The sequence below is a fragment of the Semicossyphus pulcher genome, unplaced genomic scaffold, assembly GCF_022749685.1.
Source record: "Semicossyphus pulcher isolate SPU_LCO1_2020_fin unplaced genomic scaffold, fSemPul1.0.p SCAF_24, whole genome shotgun sequence".
NCBI lineage: Eukaryota > Metazoa > Chordata > Actinopteri > Labriformes > Labridae > Semicossyphus > Semicossyphus pulcher.
Genome location: NW_027211698.1, coordinates 3,601,426 through 3,627,159, shown reverse-complemented (window position 1 = coordinate 3,627,159; position 25,734 = coordinate 3,601,426). Strand labels below are relative to the sequence as shown.

General features: G+C 41.7%; 1 protein-coding gene across 1 annotated transcript in view; it reads right to left on the bottom strand.

Annotated features, from left to right (window-relative positions):
* LOC138603737 (sodium- and chloride-dependent GABA transporter 2-like) overlaps window positions 1-24,545 on the bottom strand; it is a 36,789-nt gene extending 12,244 nt beyond the window's left edge. The window contains exons 1-9 of the mRNA XM_069675634.1: window positions 24,505-24,545; window positions 10,529-10,764; window positions 10,024-10,158; window positions 5,631-5,771; window positions 4,459-4,549; window positions 4,241-4,373; window positions 2,637-2,771; window positions 1,010-1,113; window positions 446-570 (exon numbers count right to left, since the gene is read on the bottom strand). Of these exons, the coding sequence (XP_069531735.1) occupies window positions 446-570; window positions 1,010-1,113; window positions 2,637-2,771; window positions 4,241-4,373; window positions 4,459-4,549; window positions 5,631-5,771; window positions 10,024-10,158; window positions 10,529-10,733 (1,069 nt within the window). The 5' untranslated portion in view covers window positions 10,734-10,764; window positions 24,505-24,545. The remainder of the gene's footprint in view (window positions 1-445; window positions 571-1,009; window positions 1,114-2,636; window positions 2,772-4,240; window positions 4,374-4,458; window positions 4,550-5,630; window positions 5,772-10,023; window positions 10,159-10,528; window positions 10,765-24,504) is intronic.
* Between the last annotated feature and the right edge of the window lie 1,189 nt (window positions 24,546-25,734).

Below are 25,734 nucleotides of genomic sequence, written 5' to 3'. Positions count from 1 at the left end.
AACCTAATAAGAAGCTAAATCATCGTCAGATCACGCTGATGAGAGCCTACATTTCTATGTAGAATCTGTAACTTGGTCTTTAATTAAGTTAAACATGCTAGAATTAGCTGTTTTTGAGGCGTTATGTCCATAACAGGGCTGTTAAAACTACCTTCAGCAACATTTTAATGTAGGATTTCTATTAAAAAAATACTATAGCTAGCACAAACTCAGCCCCCATGCCTCACATGCACCCCAGGAAACCCTTTTTCAAGATTGCTTTTACATGCAAGATCACCTTCAACTAAGCCTTACAACGTTTAATGTAACCTCTCCACAAACTTTGAGGTGAAATGTAAAGGAAAGCATACTACAGTTGGTTTAATCATGAGCTAAAAGTTTAGATACTTTTCAAAAACAAGATGTCATCACCTCTCGTGAGGAAAAAATGCATGTCCCGTCTCACCTGACTGGGCTACTGTGGCTATGTCCACGCCCTGCTCCTCAGCCATGAAGCCCAGCACCGAGAAGATGGCAAAACCTGCCAGGAAACTGGTGCTGCTGTTCAGGAGGCACAGCAGGAAAGAGTCCCTGGAAGAACAAAGCTAATTTAGCGTCATAGCGGGACACAATTCTAGGAATACTTAGAGAACAAATGTGACACAAAAGCCAGAAGTGTGTTTAGTAAAACTGGCACACCGACGAGGTCTTAATCCGTCTTTTTGGCCTTGTACTGTGCAGCTCTGGCCTGTTACTGTAAATACCAGCCAGGAGTTAAGTGCCTGGCTCTTTCTCTGTGTGTGTGGTAGTTGTGGAGTGTGGGAAACATGGCAGCGAGGGCTTTCTTTAAGGTGTGGCTGTATCAGCCTGTTTTCTCTGTCCATTCCAGCCATTCCTTGTGGAAGCCATCTGACCAGAGGGAGCGTACATCTTACGTTTCAGTGAGTGTGCTTTCGTCTGAACTGGAAGGAGACGCCGTGTGGCTACAAGTGCTGTTTTGTGTTTCAATGTGTGTGACAAAGTGTCTCACTTATAGCAGTCATTGTTGTATTTGTTGTAACTGCCGAGCGCTGTGAGACTTCCCAAACAGATTCCGTACGAGAAAAATATCTGGGTACCTGCATCCATCCATACCTGGGGAAACAGAGGGAGAGAGAAAAGGGACAGGCAACAAGAGCTTATCAGAACCGCTCTATGGAATATATCAGAATCTCTGCAACAAACAACGCAAATCTGTTAAGCTTTTACACAACATAAAAATAGGCCAACAATCTAGGACGTGTCAAATAAGGGCCCAATGACACGCATATCCGGTCGTTAGGAAGAGCAGATTCAAAGAACTCTTTCTTACATGTAGCTGTAGTTAGCTAGGTAGCTGTTCAGCTAGCCTACTACTTGTGTGGGTGTTTGGAGCTTCCACGTTCATTGCTAATGATTCAGATTTGGCTCTCCTAATTAATTTCAATTCTTTAAATTCAATTTCAATTTACTGAGACACTTATCTGGCTGTGAGGAAGAGTAATCGAGTGCAGATTCACAGAACTCTTTCTTACATGTAGCTGCAGTTTGCTAGTTAGCTGTTCAGCTAGCCTCCTGCTGGTTACTGTTCTTCAAACTTCCACATTCAGTTCTAATGATTCAGCTTTGATTTTTGTTTTCAATTTGCTAATATACTTATACAGCTGTAAGGACAAGCAACTGAGTCCAGATTCACAGAACTCTTTTTCAACTGGGGCTGCAGTTAGCTAGTTAGCTGCTCAGCTAGCCTACTACTGGTATAGGTGCTTGGAGCTTCCACATTCAGTTATTATAATTCAGATTTGGTTGTCACAATTTATTTCACTTCTTACAATTTAATTCCGATTTACTGATTTGACTTACTTATCTGGCTGTGAGGAAGAGTAATCGAAATGTAGCTGCAATTAGCTAGTTATCTCAGTTAGCCGTTCAGCTAGCTGACTTCCTGTCTGGGAGTTCAGAGCTTCCACATTTAGTTCTGACAAGTTTTATTTACATTTAATTTCACCTCTTGCAATTCAATGTGAATTTACCGAGACACATATGCGGTCCAAATAACAAGTCCTTTTCAGGTGTAGCAGTAAGCTAGTTAGCTCAGTGGGCTGTTAAGCTAGCTGACTACCAGTCTTGTAGCTGGTACTATTAGCTATTTTCAAAAAAGAAAGGCGCCTTTTACTGGAGCATCAGCGCCTTTTTTGTTGTTGTTCCCATCTAATTATTCTGCCTAGAGAAAAATTTAAAGCGCTGTGACTTTTTTGCCCCTTCTCCAAGTGCTTCTAGTAATAAAAAAGCTGCTGGTGTCACAGAAGGTCTACTGTGTGCATCTGGGATTTGTAAAGAGTCATTGTAGAACTAAGCCAGACTTTATCTTCCTAAAATAACGTCTGCCTCAGAAGACACATAGCAAAGTTGCAGACAAGAATTCTACACACATAAAATCCTCATCCTTACAACATTAACAGTCCTGCCTGCCACTGCTGTATCAATGTACCTACTCACTTGACATCTTAGGCCCCCTACCTGTAGCTGCTTTACCCTCTGTAAGTGGCTGGAAGCATTTCTGTAGACTCCAGCAGACTTTTTAATTTTGTGTGTAGTCTAAATGCATCTAAAGTAAAGGTGTCTGTGTGTGTTTGTACCTGAGGGTCTGCCAGGCGGGTGTGGTTGGGTTTGAGGTAGTAGATGATGCCCTGTGTCGCTCCAGGCAGGGTGGCACCGCGCACCAGCAGCACAAACAGCATGACATATGGGAAGGTGGCTGTCAGGTACACCACCTAGAATGTACACAGCAAGCAGGGGGGATGTGGTCAGGAGGGCACGGGGACAGAGAAAACAGGAGGGTCTGTGATGTCCTCAAACAGAGCTGAGATGCTAAAGGAGGGAACCCCTGGAAAGTTGGAGTCTGAAAAGCTGTTGACGGACGGTGGAAGTGACAAAGCAAACAAGCCCTGCAAAATGAAAGCAGTGACATTTGCCAGTCGTATGAAAGAAGCAGACTTATGGTCTGTTTCTAGCTGTGCCACCACTCAGGGGAATGTTGTTAAAAAATGCAAGTCACTGCTACGTGACGTGGCCTAGCTAAAAGAAAATCAAAGATCTAATGGTTTAAAGGTACAGCATTTAAAATGTCATTCCCTCATATAAAGGAAGGGGCATGGCTCTGTACGAACTCTCTGCTTTGTTACCTAAAATAGCATTTAAGCTAGCTTACACTCTGCTCAACAGTGTCTGGGACCCTTACATCTTTATGGACACTGCTGTTTATCTGACCTCCAAACAAACAAAGAGATTCAACCATAGCATGGGTATAAGCATCCCCCTTAAAGTTTTAGAACTGCACTTCCCATAATTCTTTGGGGGAAAATGCTCTGTAATCAATGAGATAGCTCTGGGCAACAACAAAAGCCCTATTTTTTGTGTTACTTTTGACATTTTGGCTAACTATCTACATATGAATTAGGCCAAATAAGCTATTAGCTGTACCTGGTCATAATGTACCCATGGATGTACCGGCAACTATCACTGGATTACTTTAATACTGATGAAAAGTTAAAACGTGATTATTTTAAGGCAGGTTTTGAATATACGGATTGTCTTATATGATTTATGAATTCTAAATGGCTGTGTGGCCCCTTAAACACTGTGTCCTCGGAAAGTGTGAGTCACACTGAATGTAAAAATATGTGTAGCATGTCTGTGTCTTCAGATTGTAAAGAGTAATGTCTTGTAAAGCAGCAAAGGGGGCATACAGGAAGAACTACTCCTTTTCAACTGCCAAACAACATTTCTGTTTTCTTTTTTTTCTAGGTTTAAAGAAAGATCACACAGAATGCCAAGGCAAGATAACAATGACTCAAGATTACAGATAAAAGTCAAGTTATATAGAGCAACTGAGTGGCTAAGAACATCGCAAAGAATGCATATTTTCAATATGTTCTTCTCCATATTGTATCAGCCTGAAGCAGAAAATGGATGTTCTTGTCAGGAGGTGGGGTCCTAGATTGAGGAAGTGTAGTTTAGCGAGCTCCCTGGCCCTCGCCAGATGATGTTTTACGTAGTCTGGCGGAGGTTTTCCAGGGCCCATTTGATAAGCTGAAAGCGTCTTCCAAAGGCACAGAGCCAAATTTTTGCATGATAGGACTGAGGTTGAAAATTGACAAACTGGCCCTTTAATGCCCTTACACATGTAGAGTAAGCAGTCGACTTTGTGTGGAGCGATGATGCTGCTGTGTTTCCTGCTCACCTTTCCGGTGGACTTGACTCCCTTCCAGACGCAGAAGTAACAGACGAGCCAGACGACCGCCAGACACAGGGCCAGCCTCCAGCTGACCGGACCCAGCTCGTCTAAACTGCTGGAGAGTCGGAGCACCTCCCGCCTAGAACACACAAACACACAATGCTGTTAATGGCTGATATGGCAGCACAAATTCACTAGTACGAAAGCAATGAGGCTACACATACTCCCAAAACTCCATTACAGGGGAAGTGGCATTCTCTGGCATGCTGCTCCCATTGGCTGACTGGTTGTGGCTGTCAAATAGGAAACACGCCTCTGCAGGAGAAAACACACATTAGATGCTTGTAACCCTTGAAGGATAACACAACAGCCATCCTCCCTGTACAATTGTGCCTTGCAAACGAAGTTAGCTCTAATGCTAGCTGATAATTAGCATTTGATAACCCCTTTCACCTCCAAATATGGTCACTTAGGCCGGAGATATACTTGCTTTTTAACCTTGCGTTCGCGTACACAACCGTCGGCGTCATGAACGTAATTGATACTTGTCTATGCACTACGTGTGTTACCTCTAGAGGACGCACCAGAGAGCTCAGGCTGTATGCAACTACCGTATGTGCAGGATGTAAACAACACTTGAGGACGTTACTATTATGTTAATTCTGAGATCACGGCAGAAAAAGTGACAGCTTTTTGACACTCTGTTTCTGCAACATGTTCCTCGTGCACGGACGTAACGGTCCCGGGCATGATTTATCTGTCTCCAGCTGTTCTGACAGGCATGTTTGTCGCTGTGCAGCAGCAATGACACATCGCACAGATGTGGATAATTGTGGACTTGGTCCATAAGCTTGTCTTCAGAACTTTCGTTGTCCCTGCTGCTGTGTTGACCCTGTCACTTCCCATCTGCCTCTACACTGCCCGTGTGCATACTGCATCTCGCATACGCGTAGTGTTTATTTTAAAGGACGTGCACAGCGGACGCTCCAAACAGCTGAGGGCACGCTTGGTAGCCATCATGCACACGTGAACGCGCAGTTGAAAGCAAGAATATCTCCGGCCTTATAGCTCCAAAAATAAAAGATGTTCGAAGCCAAAATTCCAAATTCAGGGCTCAGGAGCGGCAGCTAAAAAAATAGTGGCTAGGGTTCCAACTAAAGATTCACTTGCAATACATTGAATAAACGTTTAGTATAAAAACATGTTACCATCTCGATTTAACAGATCCCAAAGTTCATATTGCTTCTATTGTTGAACCAACAGTTCAAAATCCAAAATTATTAATTTACAAATTGACAAAAAGCGACAAATCTTGACAAATGTTTGACATATTAGCTTAAAAAACGGAACCACTTTCGATCATAAATATCTGACACAGTCTTTGGTCGTTACTGACCGGTGTTCCACGTGTTGTTGCAGTGCGACCAGGGCAGCTCCGCCTGGAAGCTGTAGCACAGGTAGAAGAGAGCCCAGGCCAGGATGACGATGTAGTACACGCAGCCGTGCAGGATCATCACCTGGCTGGCGTAGCCCAGACCTGCAGAGACATTGAAAGATATAGGGTGTGATGGTTGTCACAAGCTAAGATTACAGAGGCGCAGTAACACAAATAAATCATCTTCAAAGCAAATAAAGCAGCTTCATGCACCATTAATCTGTTATACATGAGCTTCAGATGAAAGCAGCCATTGACTGAGACTCTCGACTTGCAGCCCACATCGAGTTTATCTACATTAAGATTGAATGAGGCTCTTATGAGGCCTTGAGTGGGTTAGAAGGCAGACAAAGTCGCCGTTTGTGGTCTCCGCTAATGAGATTCAGGCCTTTATCTGATGCACGCAAATTAAACGCACCAACAAGTGAGGAATTCCTGCAGAAGCATTGCTTTGTCTGCGTCTGTATACAAACACATGTTTACACAAGGTCTGTGTGAGCAGAGTTTGTCCTCGTGCTCAACACATGGCCTTCACATTACTAACTGTCAACAAAGCACGGGTGCGTGCGTTTGTGTGTGTGTGTGTATCTGCAGGCCATATGGACCCGGCTGCACATGTTCTCACACTCTACATATTTGACATTGAGCAGGGTAGAAAAGAAAGAACGCCACGGTCTGCTTTACAACAGCTTTGAATTGAACAGTAATTAGTTTAACAGGAACATTTTGTCTTTTATAACCTCTCTGAGCCTTTTCAAAGGCTTCCCTATGGTTACTGAGCGTTGCTAGGCTCACTGCGAGGTTGGTAAATTAACTTTACTCTGCTTGTTGAGTTACATTCTGCCTTTAGGAAACTGTAAAGCTGACATGTGACACGAGTTGTATTTATGTGCACTAAAGGCAAATTTTAAGTGTCTCAGAAACACTGACACAGCTACAGGGCTGTTCTTGTAAGAGGTTATTATGTAAAAAATATGTTCAACGAGACAATCGCACTGCTGTTCTGTTGATCTGAATCCTTTCCACACGATTTTAACCAGAAGATAATTTTAGCCCAGTTGTCAAGTTTAAGATCATGTGATACAACCAGAAGCTCTAATACAGGGATTAAACAGATCTGGTGGAAAGATTGAAAGCTTCTGATGGGAAAACAAAGTGAAGACAAACGTTTATCATAATCTACCTTCTGGGAAAGATCATGTAACATCATTGAAAGCAGCCCCGAAAGAGACTTTGTGTTGAAGTTTATTTCTGGACTTCTTTAGCTGCATGTTTCTAAATTCAACTTGTAAAAATTCTCAGTTCAATAAATGTCTGCTAAGTTTTTAGCCAAACGAGTTAACACAATGGTGATCGAGCCTATGACCCACTTCTGAAGGCACGTCGCAGTCTCTTGTGATTTTTCCTGGGAGTGTCGGCTCAACTCCCGCTTCAAAATACCACCCAGCATTGGATGCTCCACCAGAGACGGCTGAACGAATGAAAAAGGTCGATGACTGCAGACTATGAAACATCCAAAACAAAGGCACCCTTTATAACTCCGCCTGTTTCCTAAGCCTGTGTTCTTTTCGTTTAGGCTAGCTATACTTCTTCCTGTCTCAGTTCCAGTTGTTACGTTGGATTAAAATAGCTAAAGACAGATTACAGTGGCTTTTTCCAGGGGAGAACTGCTCCTTTAAAGGCAAAACAGTATACCAGAAATAACTGGCCACATTGCACAGAGGGTAGTAAGTTGGAGGGCCAATGGGGGGCCAACTACATATATTAAGCCCAGGGCCCCCAAGCAGGTAAGTCAGGCCATGTTTGACCCATAGACTGTATAAAAAGATGTTTCTTTCCTGCAAGTTAATGGTTAGCGTATATGGCTCCAAATGACATCACCATCACAAGATAGCAGCTCCCGTCATGGGGGTATTTAGGCTTCAGTTTTGTACGATGAGAGTACATAGAGACACGTCCATCTTTAAATAGTCATTGGTTTGACATAATGAAAAGTACAATGCCCTTTTCTGCTGCCTGAGAGCGGGTTTTGCACTTTAATCGATAATTCAACAATGGTAGAGTAAGGCAGCAGGAGGTGTCGTGGATATCAATACTTCCTCCCTGAAGTGATTAAGACTGACGCAGATCAAGCTGAAACTGTAAAGTTGGTTTGCCTGTGCCAGATCGGCCATGAGGGGACACTAAGCGAGGCGGTGTGTCATTTTCAAGGACTTTCCAAGAGGCCAAGCCAAGGATGTGCTTGAGGAATATGAAGGGTTTACGTCCTCCTGGATCTTATGTAAGCCCTGAATAACCTGTTTTCTGTCTCTTAAAAGGCACCTCAGTTAATCATTAACTGCGATACTGTTTGAATAACAGGATACCATCAAAACAAGATGTCCAACCTCAAGTGTGTTGTTATTGGCAGCCAGCATGTCGCCTTCTGCACCCTTGAGTTGTTTTCATACGAAAGCTGAGACTCAATACAATGTGCACACGCATGCAGCTGGCACGGCATGACAAACTTTCCGATTGCAGACAGATTGTTAATATGTGTTTCGTACTGACGTGGAAGTAGGAATGCTTTGAGCGCTCGTGCCAGTACGGAGAATGATTAGGGAAAATACAACGGAAAGTCGACAGAGAGGCAGAGGGGAGAGAAAACATCTACGAGCCATTATTAATCTGCAGTCAAATACTGTCAATCTATCCAATCAAATGGAGGAAGTAGTTAAATGCAGCCATTGCACTTGACCAGTAATAGCTCCTGGGTTGTAGCTAGCAAAGCCATATCATGGGTTAAAGGAATGCATCAGGGTTAAACACTCCTAATCCCATCTTCCACATTCAAGGACTCTTGGAATTTGCTGTGCATCCTCGGTAAGTGCACGTGGGCTCAGGACTGTTCCACGGACAAATCGTCAAGTGCATGAAGGCCCTTTGCAGACACACGTATCTGCGTACTTTCCTGAAAGAGTTGCCCATTGTTCACAGCCAAATGTGTAACTCGCAAAACCTGTTTTTCCTGCCAGCCCAACATAGTGTACACACGGAAGTGTTAGAAAAAGGAAGTCGGTGTGTTCAAACGCCCATGAAGGATTTGCATATAGTGATGGCTTTCCTGACTTTCCTGATCAAACACTCAAAACACTAGCACGTGGTGCCGGTTCAGCTCAGCGTGAGAGTGGGGTGGTAGAGCGAGTTATGTGAAATGTTGGAGAAGAGTGATCAGTATCTGTGTAAACAACAGAGCTAACGTACCGTAACAAAGCCTAAGGCTCCTCAAGACTCAAGCCGCGCTCCCGTGTCTTGCTTGCTACTTGCTGCTGGTGTATTCAAGTGACAGGAGTTAGCCCTGAAGCTAGCTACAGCTTCGGTACTGGAGCTGAACAACAATAAGTCTCCCCTGTGCTTTCTGGTTACGGTCGGGACGCTGAAGTTCGACTCCCACCCTCGGCCGTTTGCTGCATGTCATACCCCATTATCTCATTATCCCCTGTTTCCAACACTATCCACTTTCCTCTCATTTAATAAAAGGCCAAAAATACGATGTAGGATAAAACACTAGCACATTCAGTATACGCCCTTTTTACACTGCCAGTTCAAGGCGGGATTATTTCGCTTCTGTTACGTTTCGTCTTCTATGTAGAACGCACGGAGGCGTAATGGTGGCATGAGGACGGAGCTTCATTACGGCGCTGAGGTGGAACCGCAGAGTCAAGACTGGCAATCCCCAACAGGCTGTAGCAGCTAGCTACAAACTAGCAACAAGCACAGTGTCCTACATTTTTCTGTTGAGAAGCTGAAGCAGATTAATGAGTATCTGCAGCAACATGTAGATACATTTCTGGTGAGGTGCACATCACGCTACGGTGTAGGGTCTGCAGCTACGCCTTACCTATGGCACACAAAAGTAGGAACCAGGCTTTAGGAAGTGATACTTATTATGGCCACTCCTTTCCCTTGCTGTGCTTTGCTTGGTGTATCTTCACCACTTCCTGAAGATGCTGTAGATTAACTTTAATGTCCATTTCACATGAGTCGTTAGACTCAAATATATTTGGTTTTGGTGATGACAATAGTAGCAATAATAAAACGATTAGTCGACAAATGAATCAATTAATCAGCAAAGATTTTGATACTCGTTTTTTGTTTTATTCCAATCCTTTGTTCCAGCTTCACTTTGTGTTTTACTTTGACAAATCTGAATTTAAACTGAATATCTTTGGACTTTGGAATCCTATAATTGACACTATTAATTCATTAGGTAAGCAGATAAATTAGTACTGGTGCATGTATCAACACAAAAAGTAACCACAACCCTAAATGAAGCCTAAAATAGCCCACTGATGACACAATTAGATTAGCGTACCTCCAAATAACGGGCAGATAGTCCTCCAGGCGCTGACCCCTCCCAGGCTCGTATACTGTCCCAGTGAGGTCTCCAGGAGGAAGAGGGGGATGCCGCACAGCACCAGGAACAGCAGGTAGGGTACAAAAAACACACCTGGACACACACGCAGGAAGCTGTGATTACACCTAGCCCATTACTAGCCCAAATTAAAACCCATAGAAGTTTTTAATATTACTACTAAATTATATTACTGGTCTCTTAATCGACTGGACAAAGCAGTGTTATGGACACACTTTGGAGCACTTCTGTCCATCTTCAAGGGGATATCTTGTACGTTATCATAGATGTGAAAATACAATTACACTTATCCCGAGCCCAAACAAACAATTTCAATTGTGGTTCCTAGTTTAAGATTTTGGAAAAGAGATGGAAGACAAACAGAGGAAAAGATAAGGCCAGGTGTCAGACAGAGCCATGATGACATTTTCCCACATTTTATATCTCAAGCGTCCCCTCTTCTCACCTCCTCCGTTCTTGTAGCAGAGGTAAGGAAACCTCCAGACGTTGCCCAGCCCGATAATCTGCCCCGCTACAGCCAGGAGGAACTCTGCCTTGCTGGCCCACTGGCCCCTCGCCTGCAGGCCGTCTTTGGTGGCTTCTTTCCCATTTGGGAGGCCCCCGTGGTGGAGGAGTGGGTTCTCTTGCTCGGGAGGTATTTTGTCGGCCATTACTGGTTCTGGCAGAGACACCAACACGCCCCTGAGGAAAGAGAAACCAAAGAAAGCGACACAATGTTAACAATTCCTGAAAATGTGGAAATACAGTTCACTTCAAGACAAAGCAAGGTTCCCTCACATCTTCACAGCTGGGATTGAGTAACAAGTATCAGGGTGTATTTTCTGACAGTTAGCCACCTCACTTATCTGTGATGTGTCTGTCTCAAGGACAGAAGCTTGTGGGGGTGTGTCTGTTATCTGTGCTTTGCAGCACACTCAAGGACCAAATCTGCAGTTTCGGCTTGTGCATCTGGCCAGGGACTTTTTCTCTCACACTGTTCACCATCATCAAACATTTGTGTGCAAAGTTTAATAAAGCCTTTATTTATAGCTACTTGGTTTCAGAATGAATTTATTGATAGTCAGACCTAAACCAGATTAATAGATTCACCTAGTTTACAGAGGAATAGCTGAGTTAAAAGGGCTACGTTTTTACATATCATGTGAACTAATAGGTTCAGAAAGTTTTGGAACTGCTCCAGCAGAGTGCTTCAGCTGCACCAGCAAATTTAGTTGCATATTAGTTAACCCTTGGAGGCGGAGGTGCACGTTCAAGGAAATCCCCTAAGAGTGCTTGTTTTTGCCACCGACAGGCTCAGATTCAAATTAAAACTGTCCCTACAGAGATCGACCTTTTTGTTTACATACAGACGTAGCCAAGAAACAGCCAATTTCTCGACAAAAGCCACCAAACTCCATTGACAAAAATAAGTCATTTTAAACACTAAAAGTGCAGAATAACACAAACAAACAAGCCAATCGGGCCAGCAACTCCTTTGTCTGTCTGATTAAGGTAAACGCATCTTAACTGAATAATCTATCTTTGCAGGGATCCTTTCTGTAATGTTGTCCGACACTTAGAAACACAATCTGAGCCTGTCCGTTACAAAAACAAGCACTTTAAGTGGAGCTAGAGGATCTGATCGGTCGCATTTCCCCAAAAGAATATATTGCAGCCTTTAAGGCACGTGTAGCATGTGCCAGCTTTTAAAAATCATTTAGAAGCCAAAATATGTATAAAAATGGGGCTTATTGTGTCAGAAATGTCTATCATAATTCGGAAATGTTCTATAGTGAGCTTTGGGTATTGTAGTCATACAATGCTGTCATTTCATGTGGTATCATGGGAGGAAGGTTTATGGTGTATTTCGAACAAAACCGGCATGTTTTGATTAGTTATTTCTTTTCCACACATATCAATATTAGAAGCAGGTGTTTCAGCATTTGATCTAGGATATAAAAAGAGTATGCGCATAATTACGGAAGAACTTATTTGCTTTGTTTCTGTGAACGCCATATGACCTCGGTTAACTCTTCCGTTCCCCCCCACATTGTCCCCTGTTGTGCCATGTGACCATGTAATGCTGCCATAACGGACAGACACAACAAGGTAACCACCTCTCGTTATCACGGTCACACTAATGAAATGAAAATAAAGTGAAGAGAAAATGACATTTTACAACCCCATGGGCTCATTTGTGCCTGTACTGAAGGATACATATGTAACCGCTTCATGTCAACGTTCGCTAACTGAAGGCAGCTCAACAGTACAGGCGTGGTTTAAGTCAAACGATGCTCTTTAATTAATGCCTAAGGTAAATACAGTAAACCTGTACATTAAGCTTCGCCGGGTTTTTCGTATGAAAGGATAAATTGCAGAGAATTCGACATCACGCTTCCTACCTCTACGTTTCCTGTCGGTTCCTACAACGCGACCACCCCCGTCCGGGTGGTCAAATGGTTTGTTCCGGGCAGGGGTAGCTCTGTGTGGAGCTGCTGCTAGTCGGTGCACCGCCGCAATCCAAATTTGCAGAGGGGAGCACAATATGTTCAGCTCTAGTCTGCCTGGCGCGTGGAGTTTTACTAGCAGTAACTGTAAAAGGTTACGAAACGACCACCACGTAAGTGATGTAATGATGAAATATAACAAAATTATCCACCCCTTTTTTCAAATATTGATGTTAAAATGTTATATACAAGGCAGGAAAAAGTAAACTAGTAGCGCTTCTATTATTAAAATCCTAGCATCCTGCTGCCACACTGTGCTCTCCTTAAATTATGATGTCATCAGGCTGAGGACACACCTCCCCGACCCCATCCCACTAGCTGAACAGGTTAATCCCTTTTCTATAGCATTTATAGGAAAGAATACCCTGAAGTAAATACTTCTGAAAACTATCAGAAATACCTTATAATAAATATTTTAAAGTTATGTTTATTTGATTCGACTTTATTATATTATTATCTTTTTAGAATCAGAATCAGCTTTATTGGCCAAGCATGTGTACACATACAAGGAATTTGGCTCTGGTCTACAAGGCTTTCTATGTACAGACAAAATACACAATAAGGCAATAAGAAAGTGCAGTGTTAAGGAGTGCAAAAGATGAAGATAAAAAAACTCTCAGATAAACAGTACGTCGCTTTGGACAAAAGCATCTGCTAAATGAAATTGTAACATTGTAAATATAACAGCTATACAGACTATACACATGATAATATTATATATAAATATATAATATCATTCTACAAAATATTACTCTTTGTTTTGAATAGAGAATAAAACCAATTCATTAAGTGTCTCTGCGAGTGTTACATCGTGTACACTTTTTTCTCCAGTTCGACAGCAACACCCGCCTTTAACTCCCTATTGTGGACTCTGTCCTGTAAATGCACTCGGCGTCTTAACCATTTATGCCACCTTAAGCAGCTCTCAGCACATTTTAATGGACTGTGTCATTGCCTGTGCTCGTTCAGCTGAGCATTTATAGCCACTGTAAAAAGTCCTGGCTCCAGCTGACACTCTGCACCTTGGACTTCATTCAGAAAATTGCATTAGGCATATTAGGTTATATTAGTAGGTTTATAAATCACGTGCAAAAAGTGGAGCTCATTGTAGTCTCAATTGTGGATACAAGCACACGTGCGTACCTGTGTTTCAGCTAGGAGGATTTGAATACACAAAGATGTTTTCCTAAGTGAATTAAACTCCTTAAACAATCTGAAAGCTCCAGACTTTCAAGAAATCAACCAAGCTTGAAATCCAGCATAGGAATGGCTTCCAGTTATTGAATCACTCCTGGCTACAACCGGGAAACTTTTGGAAACAAGGTTATAGAATGACTGCTCAGTTAATTCTTCCTTAAAATCATGAGAATAAATGCGCTACCACCCTGCTCATCTGACACAGATTACCCTGATTTCAGACAGTATTTGGCTTAAAGTTAAAACCACATCAATTAGACAAACATAACAAAACTGTGTAGCACGATGCCACAGCGTAGCGCCTGGTGCTCTCATCTATTCACTTGATGCATGTATTCAACCCCACATGTACATGTACTGCCACTAAATCCAAATGTTTCAAACTGCAGCAAGGGCTCACAAAAAAAGCCACCTGGCTTAATTTATCAGAGATAAGAACTTCAACAACTTAAGTTCAAATTCAAGATACGCCTCTATGCAGATGACATGTTTCTTTAACCACAGTTTCCTCAAAGCAACCCAGGCTCTGTAAACTGGATACAAAGTGGAACAGACCGAACCACACACTAGACATAGCTTACTTTCTTGTCTGCCAAGACATGCTGCTGTTGTGATGTTAGCTACATTAGCATGTTAGCTTTGCAGCAGCAACTGTAGAGACAGTTTCCTAACCTACAAACTAGCTAACGTTAACAACATTATCTAGCTTGTAACATTGTTTGCTCACACATCACATCATTCTATTTGTCCGTACAATGTTTGCTCAGTGCTTTTTAAACTCTATCTTAACCACAATGTACACAATTTCACCAATGTTTCTCCGGAACCTCACACCCAGCCTTTAGAAGAGTTGCAACCAAGTCCGTTCTTGGTTGTCACTTATTTTTATCTTTCTTTGTTCAAGTCAAGTAAGAAAGGAAGTCTATATTTGTTCATCAGTCAGTTCTTTGATTAACTGAGCCATTAGGTGTTGAAATTTTGATTAATTTTTACCCCTGAATAATCTTTTTTACAAGTAGTCAAGTCTCTTCAGGCTTTTGTTGTTTCCTGGCAGGTCTGATTTGATCTGTTGACACAATTTATGAGGACAAGATGGTTTTACTAAAAAATGACAGCCTATCCTTGGAGATACAGTGCGTTCAGGAAATCATGTCTCCTGGTTATCCTACGTTTCCAGTTATTAAAACTGAGACAGAGCGCTGCTGCCAGTGACATTCCTCCTAGAGAAGACTATACAGAATGTACCAATTACAGAAGACAAATGGAAATGTAATATTCTGAGTGACACGAAAACATGCCCTCCAATGTGATTGTTTTTGTTCTTGCAGTTCATCTAAGGACAACGGGTTGCTTTTGACCCTTTTTATGGTTTTGTTGATAAAGGTTTATGACTAGACTAACCCTTATCACCCACAGACCTACTTCTGTTGGTAACAACAGCTAGTTCCACTTTGGATTTAGCTGACTAGAGCACAAAACAGCAGGTCATTTCCACAGATAATACCACGGAAATAATAAAATATTCAATAAATTATTTTTAAAAAATGAAATTGCTGCAAATTCGTATCATTAAAAGTAGTAAATTAATAGAATCCACAATGATACGGCCCAAACTTAATAAAAGATTTACTCAGTTGTTAAAGTATTTCAATCAAGTCCTTATAAGAATGAATGTCAAATTTACTTAGGCTCCCTCATTAGAAGACAAAATTCCTCCAATGAAACTTAAAGTCAAGGGTCAAGAGACAGGAAGTGCTAAAAAGTCTTGCAATCATATACAATGCACAAATTCCTCATCCACACATGTGCCTGCATATCCTCTCACCAAATGCAGTCTCTGCTGTGCTTCCCAGGGGCCAAATAAAATCCCAGCAGTAAGGGTCCTTCAATACAGTCGTCTTTGTTCAGTCCTGACAAACCTGCAGCCCAGTAAATGTGGTGCCACGGTGTGGAACTCAGGCGTACACAATTTCTGCATGCTTTACAGCGTCTTTTATTGGTGTCTGGCAGGCAGGCAGGACAAAGGCAGTGGGTCACTGATATACAGTGGTACGCATTGTGAAACCCTCCCAGACTGCCGCGATCCTCTTGTATAACTGAGAAGGTTTCAAAACTTTTAATAGGTGGCAACAATGCAGCAGGTTAAGGGGGGGAAAAAAGTTTGATTAAGACATCTGCTCCCAGTTCTTCCTATAAACACAAAGCGAGTGCTCATACTGTGTATGCAATTACTTTGCAAACCGCATGCAAATATGCAACTACATCATCCAGCAGAATAGTTTCTGCACATGCAGAAAAGGCAACAACAAAAACACACTGCCAAATGCAAATGAAATCTCAAGTTTGAATAGGCAAAATACAACATAAATATATTTACCCCACATTTTTTAGGTCGGGTGTTAGATATGAGAAGATTAGGTAAAGCAAGACTATGCCCTGTACTGTTATTAGGGTAATGTTAAGGAAATTGTGGTTACTGAAGTCCCTAAACTGCACCTTCTTTCCATAGTGTGTGAAACTCATATCTGTGTGTTTTTGGGTTTCGTTAACTAAAGCATCTGATAAACAGAAGGTCTCAGGTTAACAACGGCGTCTAACACTGATGAGTCTTGACGCAGAATAGATACCCAACACCTCTCTACACATTCATTGTAAGAAAACCTGGGTGCTAGCCACATGTCTAAGGTGACAGGGTTACACAAACACACCCCTGTTGTAGCCATGCAGACCTGGCAAACATGCCTGTCTACTACTACCAGAGCTGCTTTGATCAATTGTGTTCTTTGAGTGGGCCTAACAAAGCTGTATTGCACAAAGGATAAAGACAGCACCACAAGTCTGCCACAAGCGACTTAAGGACACTATAACAAAGGAGATGCTAGCCAACACGATCGGAAAAAGAAGTTAATGGAATACTTCAACCTTAGGAGAAATCTGCTTATTAGCTTTATTTCTACAAATTAGATACACCAATCCCATTTCTGCGTGTGAACAAAAGAGCTAGTCAGGAACTGCTTGGCCTAGTTTCGCAGTAAAACCTTAAAGAAAGGTGGAAACCGATAGCTTGGCTTGCTCCAAAGTTCAAAATATGTCTGCAAACACCTCTGAATTTTAGCATGTTGTTTTATTTTGTTAAACACTGTGAATAAACTGTTGATCCTTAAATAAACAGAAATGTTTAAAAGTCGACATTCAGTTTTACAGGTAGTTTGTGCACGAAATATTCTTCACACTTAACACTTGTTTACCGGCTCATCATGTAGCTCAGGTTACAAGATAGGCCCATTATTTTGTGGGAAGAAGCCGTAATCAGCCTGGAATTGTCCCTGTGGCTCTGGGAAGCTGTTTGCAGACACTGAATCTTGTTGTTCCTTCTTACTTCCCCTTAAACCAGAGATTGTACATATTTGTTTGGATACAAGTCAAACAATAATGATACAGTATTCTTTAAAGGTGAATAACCTAGCCAAAGAGTAGCTAGCTTTTCCCCATGCTTACAGTCGTTATGCTAAAGAAGGGTTACCACATCTTTGCTCCTGCTTACAGCGCAAACATGAGATTATCGAACTTTTAATCTAATTCTCTAAAAGAAAAGAAATCGTGTATTTGCTAAAAAAATGGTTGAAGAATTTCTTTAACAAAATAGACCGTCACCTGTTTTTTTATGTGCTACTATCTAGATATCCATCCATCCAATATCTTCAGCTTATCCGAGGTGATGTTGTGGTGGTTCCCCAGTTGTCCTGCTCCCCAGCAACGTTCCAAGGCCAGATGAGATGTTCCTCAAACAAGTTCTAAGTCTACCTCCAGATATTCTCCCTGCTGGATGTGCCCAGAAAACCTCTAAAGGAAGTCATCCAGGAGCCATTCTAATGAGAAGCCCATGGTACCTTAGCTGGTTCCTTTCAATATGAAGGAGCAGCAGCTCTTCTCCAACCTACCTACCCACTTTAACTTGGTGGAGAGGTTCCTGTGTCCCTGTGAACCTGGGAGCTGTGATGTCTGGGGCAATACACCCTGGTAGGGTCTCCCAAGGCATACTGGTTCCAAGGAAGGGACCGGGCTAAAACACTTTGAAGACCTACATGAATCTGCCAAAAAGGTGCTGCAGCATCTTGCCAAGTAAAGGGAAACTCCTTAAGCAATACCTTGGAGGGGATTTCGTCCAACCTCTGGTGGCGCCTCCGCCCTGTGGACCCACCACGTGGGCAAAGGCGGGGACCTACGCGTGCTGAACTCTGGCATCGCAGATTAACGAGCTAGTTGAAGCCAATCAGAAACAAAGATTAACGGAGGATTTCAAATCTTGAATTAAGTTCAATAATGATTATGAGGGAGGCTTGAACAAGGTAACGCTTGGGAGTCAGAATTGTGGAACTACCTTGCAGGATAATTGGTTAAAAGCACCTCAACAACGTGAGTGTTTGACAACACTGTGCCATCTATTTGATTATAGTCTACCAACTATCCGACCAGAAAGATAATTCAATATTTAGAGGATTATTCTGTTTTTTTGTACAGTCTGACAAGACAAATTAATTTGCTGCTTCAACTTTCAGGTCGGGCAAACTGTATGAAATTGAAGTTGTCTTCTTGCCTTGTTTGAACCCTTTGAAAGTGGAGGTCCTGATGCGGTCAACATCAGACTTCTAACACTTTGTCTCGGTGCCATACTCTACTTCCCATGTCCTAAATAGGTAAACATTCCTGTGGCTTTACCCCTTTCCTCTTCAACCTGCGTGAAAAGCATGCCCTGTGAAAGAGGAGTCATTTAAACATTAACCTCTGGCCTTATGTCCACACTGTGCAGGGCTCCCCCGAGGCTCGTGGTAAGCCAGATATTTGGTTCTGATAATCTTTCCTGCAGATTTTATGGGAATGTTTTGAGGAGCAATTCTTTACAAGAGTCTTGTAACCGCAGTGTGTTGTTCTGTGATGTGTTAGAGCTGCTTTCACTTTTTTTGTCCTCCTCTCCCTTTTGATTTCTAACCAGCATGTACTGATCGTGTGTTCAAACTGGGTTACCTTGAAATATCCAAATCCCCGCACCAGTCTGCAACAGTTGTTAAATCCTTTGGCAAATAAAGGTTGTAGTAACGTCTAGGTGTAAGTCTGATATGCGTTGTATGTGTCAATGTCCATTTTACAATCTCTCACAAACTATATATTCAGAGGTAACCTCTCTAACTATGCTGCTGAGACGGACCAATACTTGTAGCCCTACTCAGGTTAGTAAGTTGGTAAGTCCTCCGTTAGGTAGCTTACTTAACTTAGTCTAAAAACAGTAGGAGACGGTTAGCTTTGCTCTTTCACATTCTAAATAGAAATCTGCCAACCAACAAGAGCAAGGGTAGCTGGTTCCCACTGGTTCCAGAGTTCCAAAAGGTACCCACCTTCTCATTTAAGCCAGCAAATAAGCATATATTTCCAATACTAAGCAATTCCGTTGGTTTGTTTGAATATTATACCACATTGTCTAACATATTATCCATGCAAGTAAGTGAAAAAGCAACAAAATAGAGCCGTTGCTGTTCGACGATCAATCTACTGGTGGACTTAGTACTTTCAATCCCCCCCAATGGATACAGACTTAGGTGATTTTATTAGTAGCATATTAATGAAAACAACTGCACATTCAGTACGCAAAGAGTACATATGTCCTAATTTCTACAGACCAAAGGTTAATTCGATGGCTGTTTAACAACCCTATTAAAAGTGCTTGTATTGAGTGCATTTGAAGATCTACTAGAAGGGTCCTGGTACGGCAAGCTAATCGATCATAAAACAAAACTCGTAAAGCTAATATGATCACACATTCAAGTAAAATAAATTATGTAGTTTACGGCTAATCATGCAAAAAGATGTTTTGAGAATGGGATTCCCAAGAAAGACTTGTTCTTCACTTGACTTGAAAGCTTGTACGCATGTCCTGGAGCTGAACTTACCTCTATTTATGAGGATGTGGATACTCACTAAGCCTTCAATGTAGCCCCTTAATGAGATGGATTAATTAAGACCCTGTTCGTCCGGATCATTTGACAGAAAAGTGAGTCCAACCCTGACTCTCCCTTGTCTGAACAGCCTTTGACTGTGAGGCTCTCAGGCAAAACGAGACAAGCTAAACAAACCCAAATTCCTGTTGCTCACTGGGCATAAGGCAAAGGGAGAAATGATCATATCGTGGGATTTGTTCGGGATGAGGGACTAATAAAGTCGCATCAACCCTAAAGCAACTTGTACAGTGGTCGTTTGTGCAAACCAAACAAAGTTAAGAAAGTTCAACATCCAGCTTTGCCAGTGCGACGGACAGGAAGCTTCATTTAACAATGCTTTAACAAGGATATATTGTACATTATACAAAGGGTCCAAGTATTAATACTACACAATTTAGCTTTAGTTTATGTACTCCTGGGGTTGGTTTGTAAAAGGAGGATAAAGTAAGCGTGGAAGTCCGTCCTGCCGCCAGCAAGTCAGCCATACAGTCATAAAACCACCTAATTTGGGTGGGGCTCCGAAACCCTCACACTATGGACCAAGGTTGCCCGAGGGAGGAATGCAGCGCTGGATTATCTCAAAGCATCAAATCATAAGCTCCCAATCCGCCACCACTGACAGAGAATATAAAGTTGCCCCTCCCCATTGATGATTAAAGACATGAAGAAAACTGTGGGAATCCAACTTTGAAGCCAACCTGATGGATTGACTGAATGAAAGCTTCTATTTTAAGATAATTTGATTAATTTTCAGTGACTAGCGCTCCATGTATCCCCATTGTTGTGCACATGACAACTTCCCAGGGTACCTGCGAAGTAATTATATCATCACAGGCCATCGCTTCCATTAAAACATGATTTGATTATTTCATTACTGTGCTCTTTGCTGACTTGGCAGCTCTCTCTGGCAGGGCTTTGCATTCCATAGCCACCCGTTACACACGCTTGGATGCGGAGAGACTTAATAGAGGTTAAGCACCTCGGTCAAGGGGGTCTAGGGGCCACACTGCCCCGCTGGAGGCTTGTAAAGGGGCCCTTGATTCTCTGATTTACAGGAAAACATGGTAGAGAACATTTGTGCTCGTATTGTGACACCTAAAAAACGAAGCAACAACTAACGTCATGTCCTCTTTCCTGTATGAGGAAACATGAGTGTTTGAACAACGATGACACATTCTACTGTTACACACAAATTATTCATGGTCAACACAAGGACGGCTTTTTGAATATACCAGAGACAGATTGGGCCTTTAACTAACTTCAATACAAACCCATTTGTGGAAATATTTGATCCTCAGAGCTACTGCTCAGCAATCAAGTATTGGGTGGCCAGGGGTGTTGATCCTCCCCTTATCCATGGCAAGTCATTATTACATCTCTGTGGGACCTTTTCACATTAGGACCCTGTGTACTCACTCCCCCTTTTCTGCCTGGTTCGACACCCTTGGGGATGGCAGTCATGGGCAATATAAAGGTCAAACAATGACTTTCACCAAGGACAAAAACTGTACGTTGAGTTATTATTTCAACCCAATGAGCCTTAACTTTTCCAAAAGCAACCATTTTCCTAACCAAAAACACACTAAACTAACTTGAGAAGCAAAGTGGGGCCTTGGCGAAGCGATGGTATTGGACAATCTTGGATGAGAAAGTGTTGGACATTCATAGGGTTGGGAGATTGGGCATAACGTTTCGTAACATATCATACATCTGTTATATAAGGATATATATACATGGATTATGATTTCTAAAGATATTTTGTTGTATAAATCACGTACCAACGGCGGATACTTTGCAACTCTCCAAGTACGTTTGATTTCTCCTCTCTTGTTAGTATTTTGTCCCCCATAGTTTTGTTTTCTTCCACTGTACCAACATGTAAGCACCAGGAGGAACCTGAAAGTATCTATTTTTACCTGATTCATACAGTCAAATCATCCTGTACTGTAAATCTAAATGGTTTTGGCTGCTTGGGTGTGGTTGGACTGGGTTAACTCTGGCCTCTAGTCTTACCTCCTCTGTGTAGATGCAGCCTATTGTTAGCAATGAAGTGTTTTTGCAATCAGTTATTCTGCCCTGATACAAGAAAAATCAAACACAACTAAATATAAAGATAATCCAGCTGGAGTTACACTGAGATATGATAGAGTGCTTGGTAGATTACCAAACCACAAACATAATCACGTAAACTTAAGTAGATAGCATCTTGGACACACATGTTTCCATTCACGTAATCACAAAAGACTTCCCTAATAGCAGGATGACTGAGAACAAATACAGAACTGTAAACACAGCCGCTGTTGCTATGCTAATTAATTTGTACACAGTTTTTTCTATTAACACAACATTATCCAGTGACATACAGTTGAACTGCAAGGATTTTGGCGACCGTTCATTGCTGTTTGGGGGAAAACTGGACCCATATTAGTGGTTTCAGTTATTCTGTTCAATTCTCCAGCCAACAAATCATCAAAAGGGGGGCAGATTGCTAAACACAGGCCAAACACTCGCCACCAGTGATGACAGAAAACTGCTTTGGCCAAATCCAAGGAGCTGCCTCAGCACTGTGGTCGGATCAAACGAAAGGGTTGGAAACATCCGTGGTCTAACTTTGGCAGGCGTTCCAAAGTCCATGTAGCTAAATAGGGACCACAAATAAAACACACATGCTGTAACACATAGTGACATCACGCTATAGTGGCACAGAGAGGTGAAGTAGGTCTTTAGGTGAGCTACTTACTTTGTGTGTATCTAAACTATGTTTATTAACAGAACAACTACTTTTAAAAGTGTTCAATTTTTAACAGAATTTTTGATTAAGCGTACACCCAATGACACAGAAAATGTGTGTAGGGTTAAATCTAAACACAGAACATAAGAACAATACAACTGCTGAATTTACAATATAACTGGTCCATGAAATTACTTTGTCTTTAATGCAAGCCTTATTTATTTATTTTTATTTATCTTTATTTTAAGACTCAAAGTAATGCTCAAGTTTGGAGAACAGATGGCAGCTTATTCTGTCGACCATCAGCTAATATTAGACACTTTCAGCTTTAATGATTAACTGATGCTTCTGACATTGTAAGCTGATGATCAACAGAAATCAGTGAAGTACACTAGCTAAGCGAATGGGAAGTTAGTCTGTCTTTTAGCCTGTAAATGTCTGCTGAACTACAAATCAACAATGGACAGCAGTTGACGCAGGTTTTTCACACCCAGGGAGACCCGCTAATAAATGCCAATTGTCTCTTTTCCCATTGCCAGTGAAGTATCCTCCTGTCGGTCTCTTTTCTGCTGTCTGCCAGCAGTCTGCCGTCTGACGTCACAAACGTGCTGGAGACAGGGTTAGTAAACAGTGAAGATGTTACAGTGGTTAGGTCTTTATTGTATCTATTACTCATTCAGTCTGTGTATTAAACTCGGCGCTGATAAATGTGGAGCGATGTTCGAGCGCTGCTCGGACGAACACGGGTGGAATTTGTAGCTGAGATGACAAGCAATTGCAGAAGTTACTAACAGAGCATAGCATCACGGTGAAAGGGGGCGGAAGGGGCGGATATTAACGTGTCGATCCGTTCCCATCCTTGCCAATCGGAGCCGAGGCGATAATTACCCGGTCTGAATGCCGATTGTAAACTTTCCCACTAAAGTGTTAGCGGGTTTTTGGACCAGTGGGAAAGCGGCTTTAAAGGTCCAACTCTGTGGCTGGTTCTGATGAGTTTTATTGGCCTGACTTGTGTAGCACATAGTTAGTTTCAACAAAAGACGAGGACAGGGCCAAGCTAATTCACAAAGAACCCCACGTGTGAGACTAAATAGTGGTCATTAAAGAGGATGGAAATGACAGATGTGTTATATCTGTTTTCAATTACAGTTTATGTGGTGTAAAGCTGTTTATAGGCATTATAATCTACAAAGCAATTGTCTTTGTTAAATGGGTCAGTTTGTACAGTATGAAGAGCATGTCTGATCTTTGAACTTATTTTGTGGTTGAATTCTGATTACTCTAGTTTTATGTTTGCATTCATTAACCAAGTGTCTTCTGCGCATAGTTAAGGATTCAAGCATGGCAAACAGCCGACACTAGGTGTTGACATCTATCAAATGACATCTCATATCAGCCTTGTCATTCTATGTGTGTAACGTGTAACTATCACATTCCCATTGTTTACTGTTCGACTCGTGATAGCTTCGAATTTTGCTGTGTCATGCAGGTGTGCGGTTTTGGTTATGGGGCAAGTTCCTTTACAATGGAGCACACAGGAGATTAGAAAACCAGGATGTGCATTAAAACCTGCTTAACGTGTTGTCACAGGTCAGTAAAAGACTGATATTTCCACACGTGACATGTGCAATGCATGGGATGCTAAGTTTATGATAGTTCAGCTGTGTTGACTAGCTGCAAGGCAATGTTAAGCACCTTGGGCTACAAGGCGGTTTTAAATCACTATGTGAAAAGAGTTTAACCATCACTTTTCTGTTGTCGTGGATTAGGAATGCTAAGTCTCGCACCTGGACTGTTATCATTACTATATCCATTAACTTGTATATACTATACTATTCAATTATTTCATCATATTATACTACATAAAAAACGCAGCAAAGCAAACACAAGTCATGCCTGACTTTACATGAATCTCCCTGTGTTGAAATCCAGAACAGTTATGCTACCGTTATAATCTTATACATGATAAAGATGCACTCATACACGGTTACATATATAATTATCTCACACCTACCAGTAGAAATTTGACGCTGTCCTCTCTGAAGTCCTCTCAGGTGTTGGATCAAATCAGACAGTGCAGGAGGAGCTATAAAACCACACAAGACAGGTGGGAGGAGCAGATAAGCTCCCAACAGTCAGGTGTGCTGGGTTTGTTTTTTTCCGTTTTAAATGTGAAAGCATGGACACACAGTCATGAGGGAGGGCTGGAGTGCAGACATCGCAGGTGTGTTTGAGAAAGGAGGAGGAGCTGACAGCTTTGAGGATATTCAGCCCACGACATTCACAAGGCGGCCTTAATCTTCTGACATCACTCTTGGGGTTGGAAACTTAAATGATTTTACAGTGTCTTAATGCCGTTTGCAAATTGTATAAACATAGATTTAAAGATTATGAATAGTGAAAATCCGGAAGGACGCTTGCCTGCATTTCAAGTTAAAACAACATATTAAATAAGCCATTACAGCTACACGTTAGCATTCAACCACTTTAAAGCTAACGTAACTGTTGTATGGTAGGCTACACAATGTGATAGGAAAGGCGTAAATTCCTAACTAAACATACTGTTAGCTACGCAAGAGTAGCTAACTGTTAGCTAACTAAAAGTAGCTTATTGTTAGCTAAGTTAGAGGAGCTTACTGTTAGCTAACTATCAGTAGCTTATTGTTAGCTAAGTTAGAGTAGGTTATTGTTAGCTAACTAAAAGTAGCTTATTGTTAGCTAAGTAAGAGTAGGTTACTGTTCGATAACTAACAGTAGCTTATTGTTAGCTAAGTAAGAGTAGGTTATTGTTAACTAACTAAAAGTAGCTTATTGTTAGCTAAGTTAAAGTAGCTTACTGTTAGCTAACTATCAGTAGCTTATTGTTAGCTAAGTTAGGGTAGCTTACTGTTAGCTAACTATCAGTAGCTTATTGTTAGCTAACTAACAGTAGCTTATTGTTAGCTAAGTAAGAGTAGGTGAGCTAACTAACAGTAGCTTATTGTTTGCTATTGATTAGCGTTAGCTGTTGTCACTTAGTTGATAGTACCTAATGAGTTATTAAATACGCATTTAGCACGATTTGGAAATTTGGCCAACTTTCCTTCAGGATTTTACTTTCCATTGTCTTGTGATCAAACGAGTATATTTGTGGGTACAACATTATACCAGTAAAATGGCCGCCATGTCAACAGTATGAACTGAACAGCTTAAGCAAGGTTATTGAACTTTTAGTGCATGAAGGATGACTTTAAGGAGTGCAAGT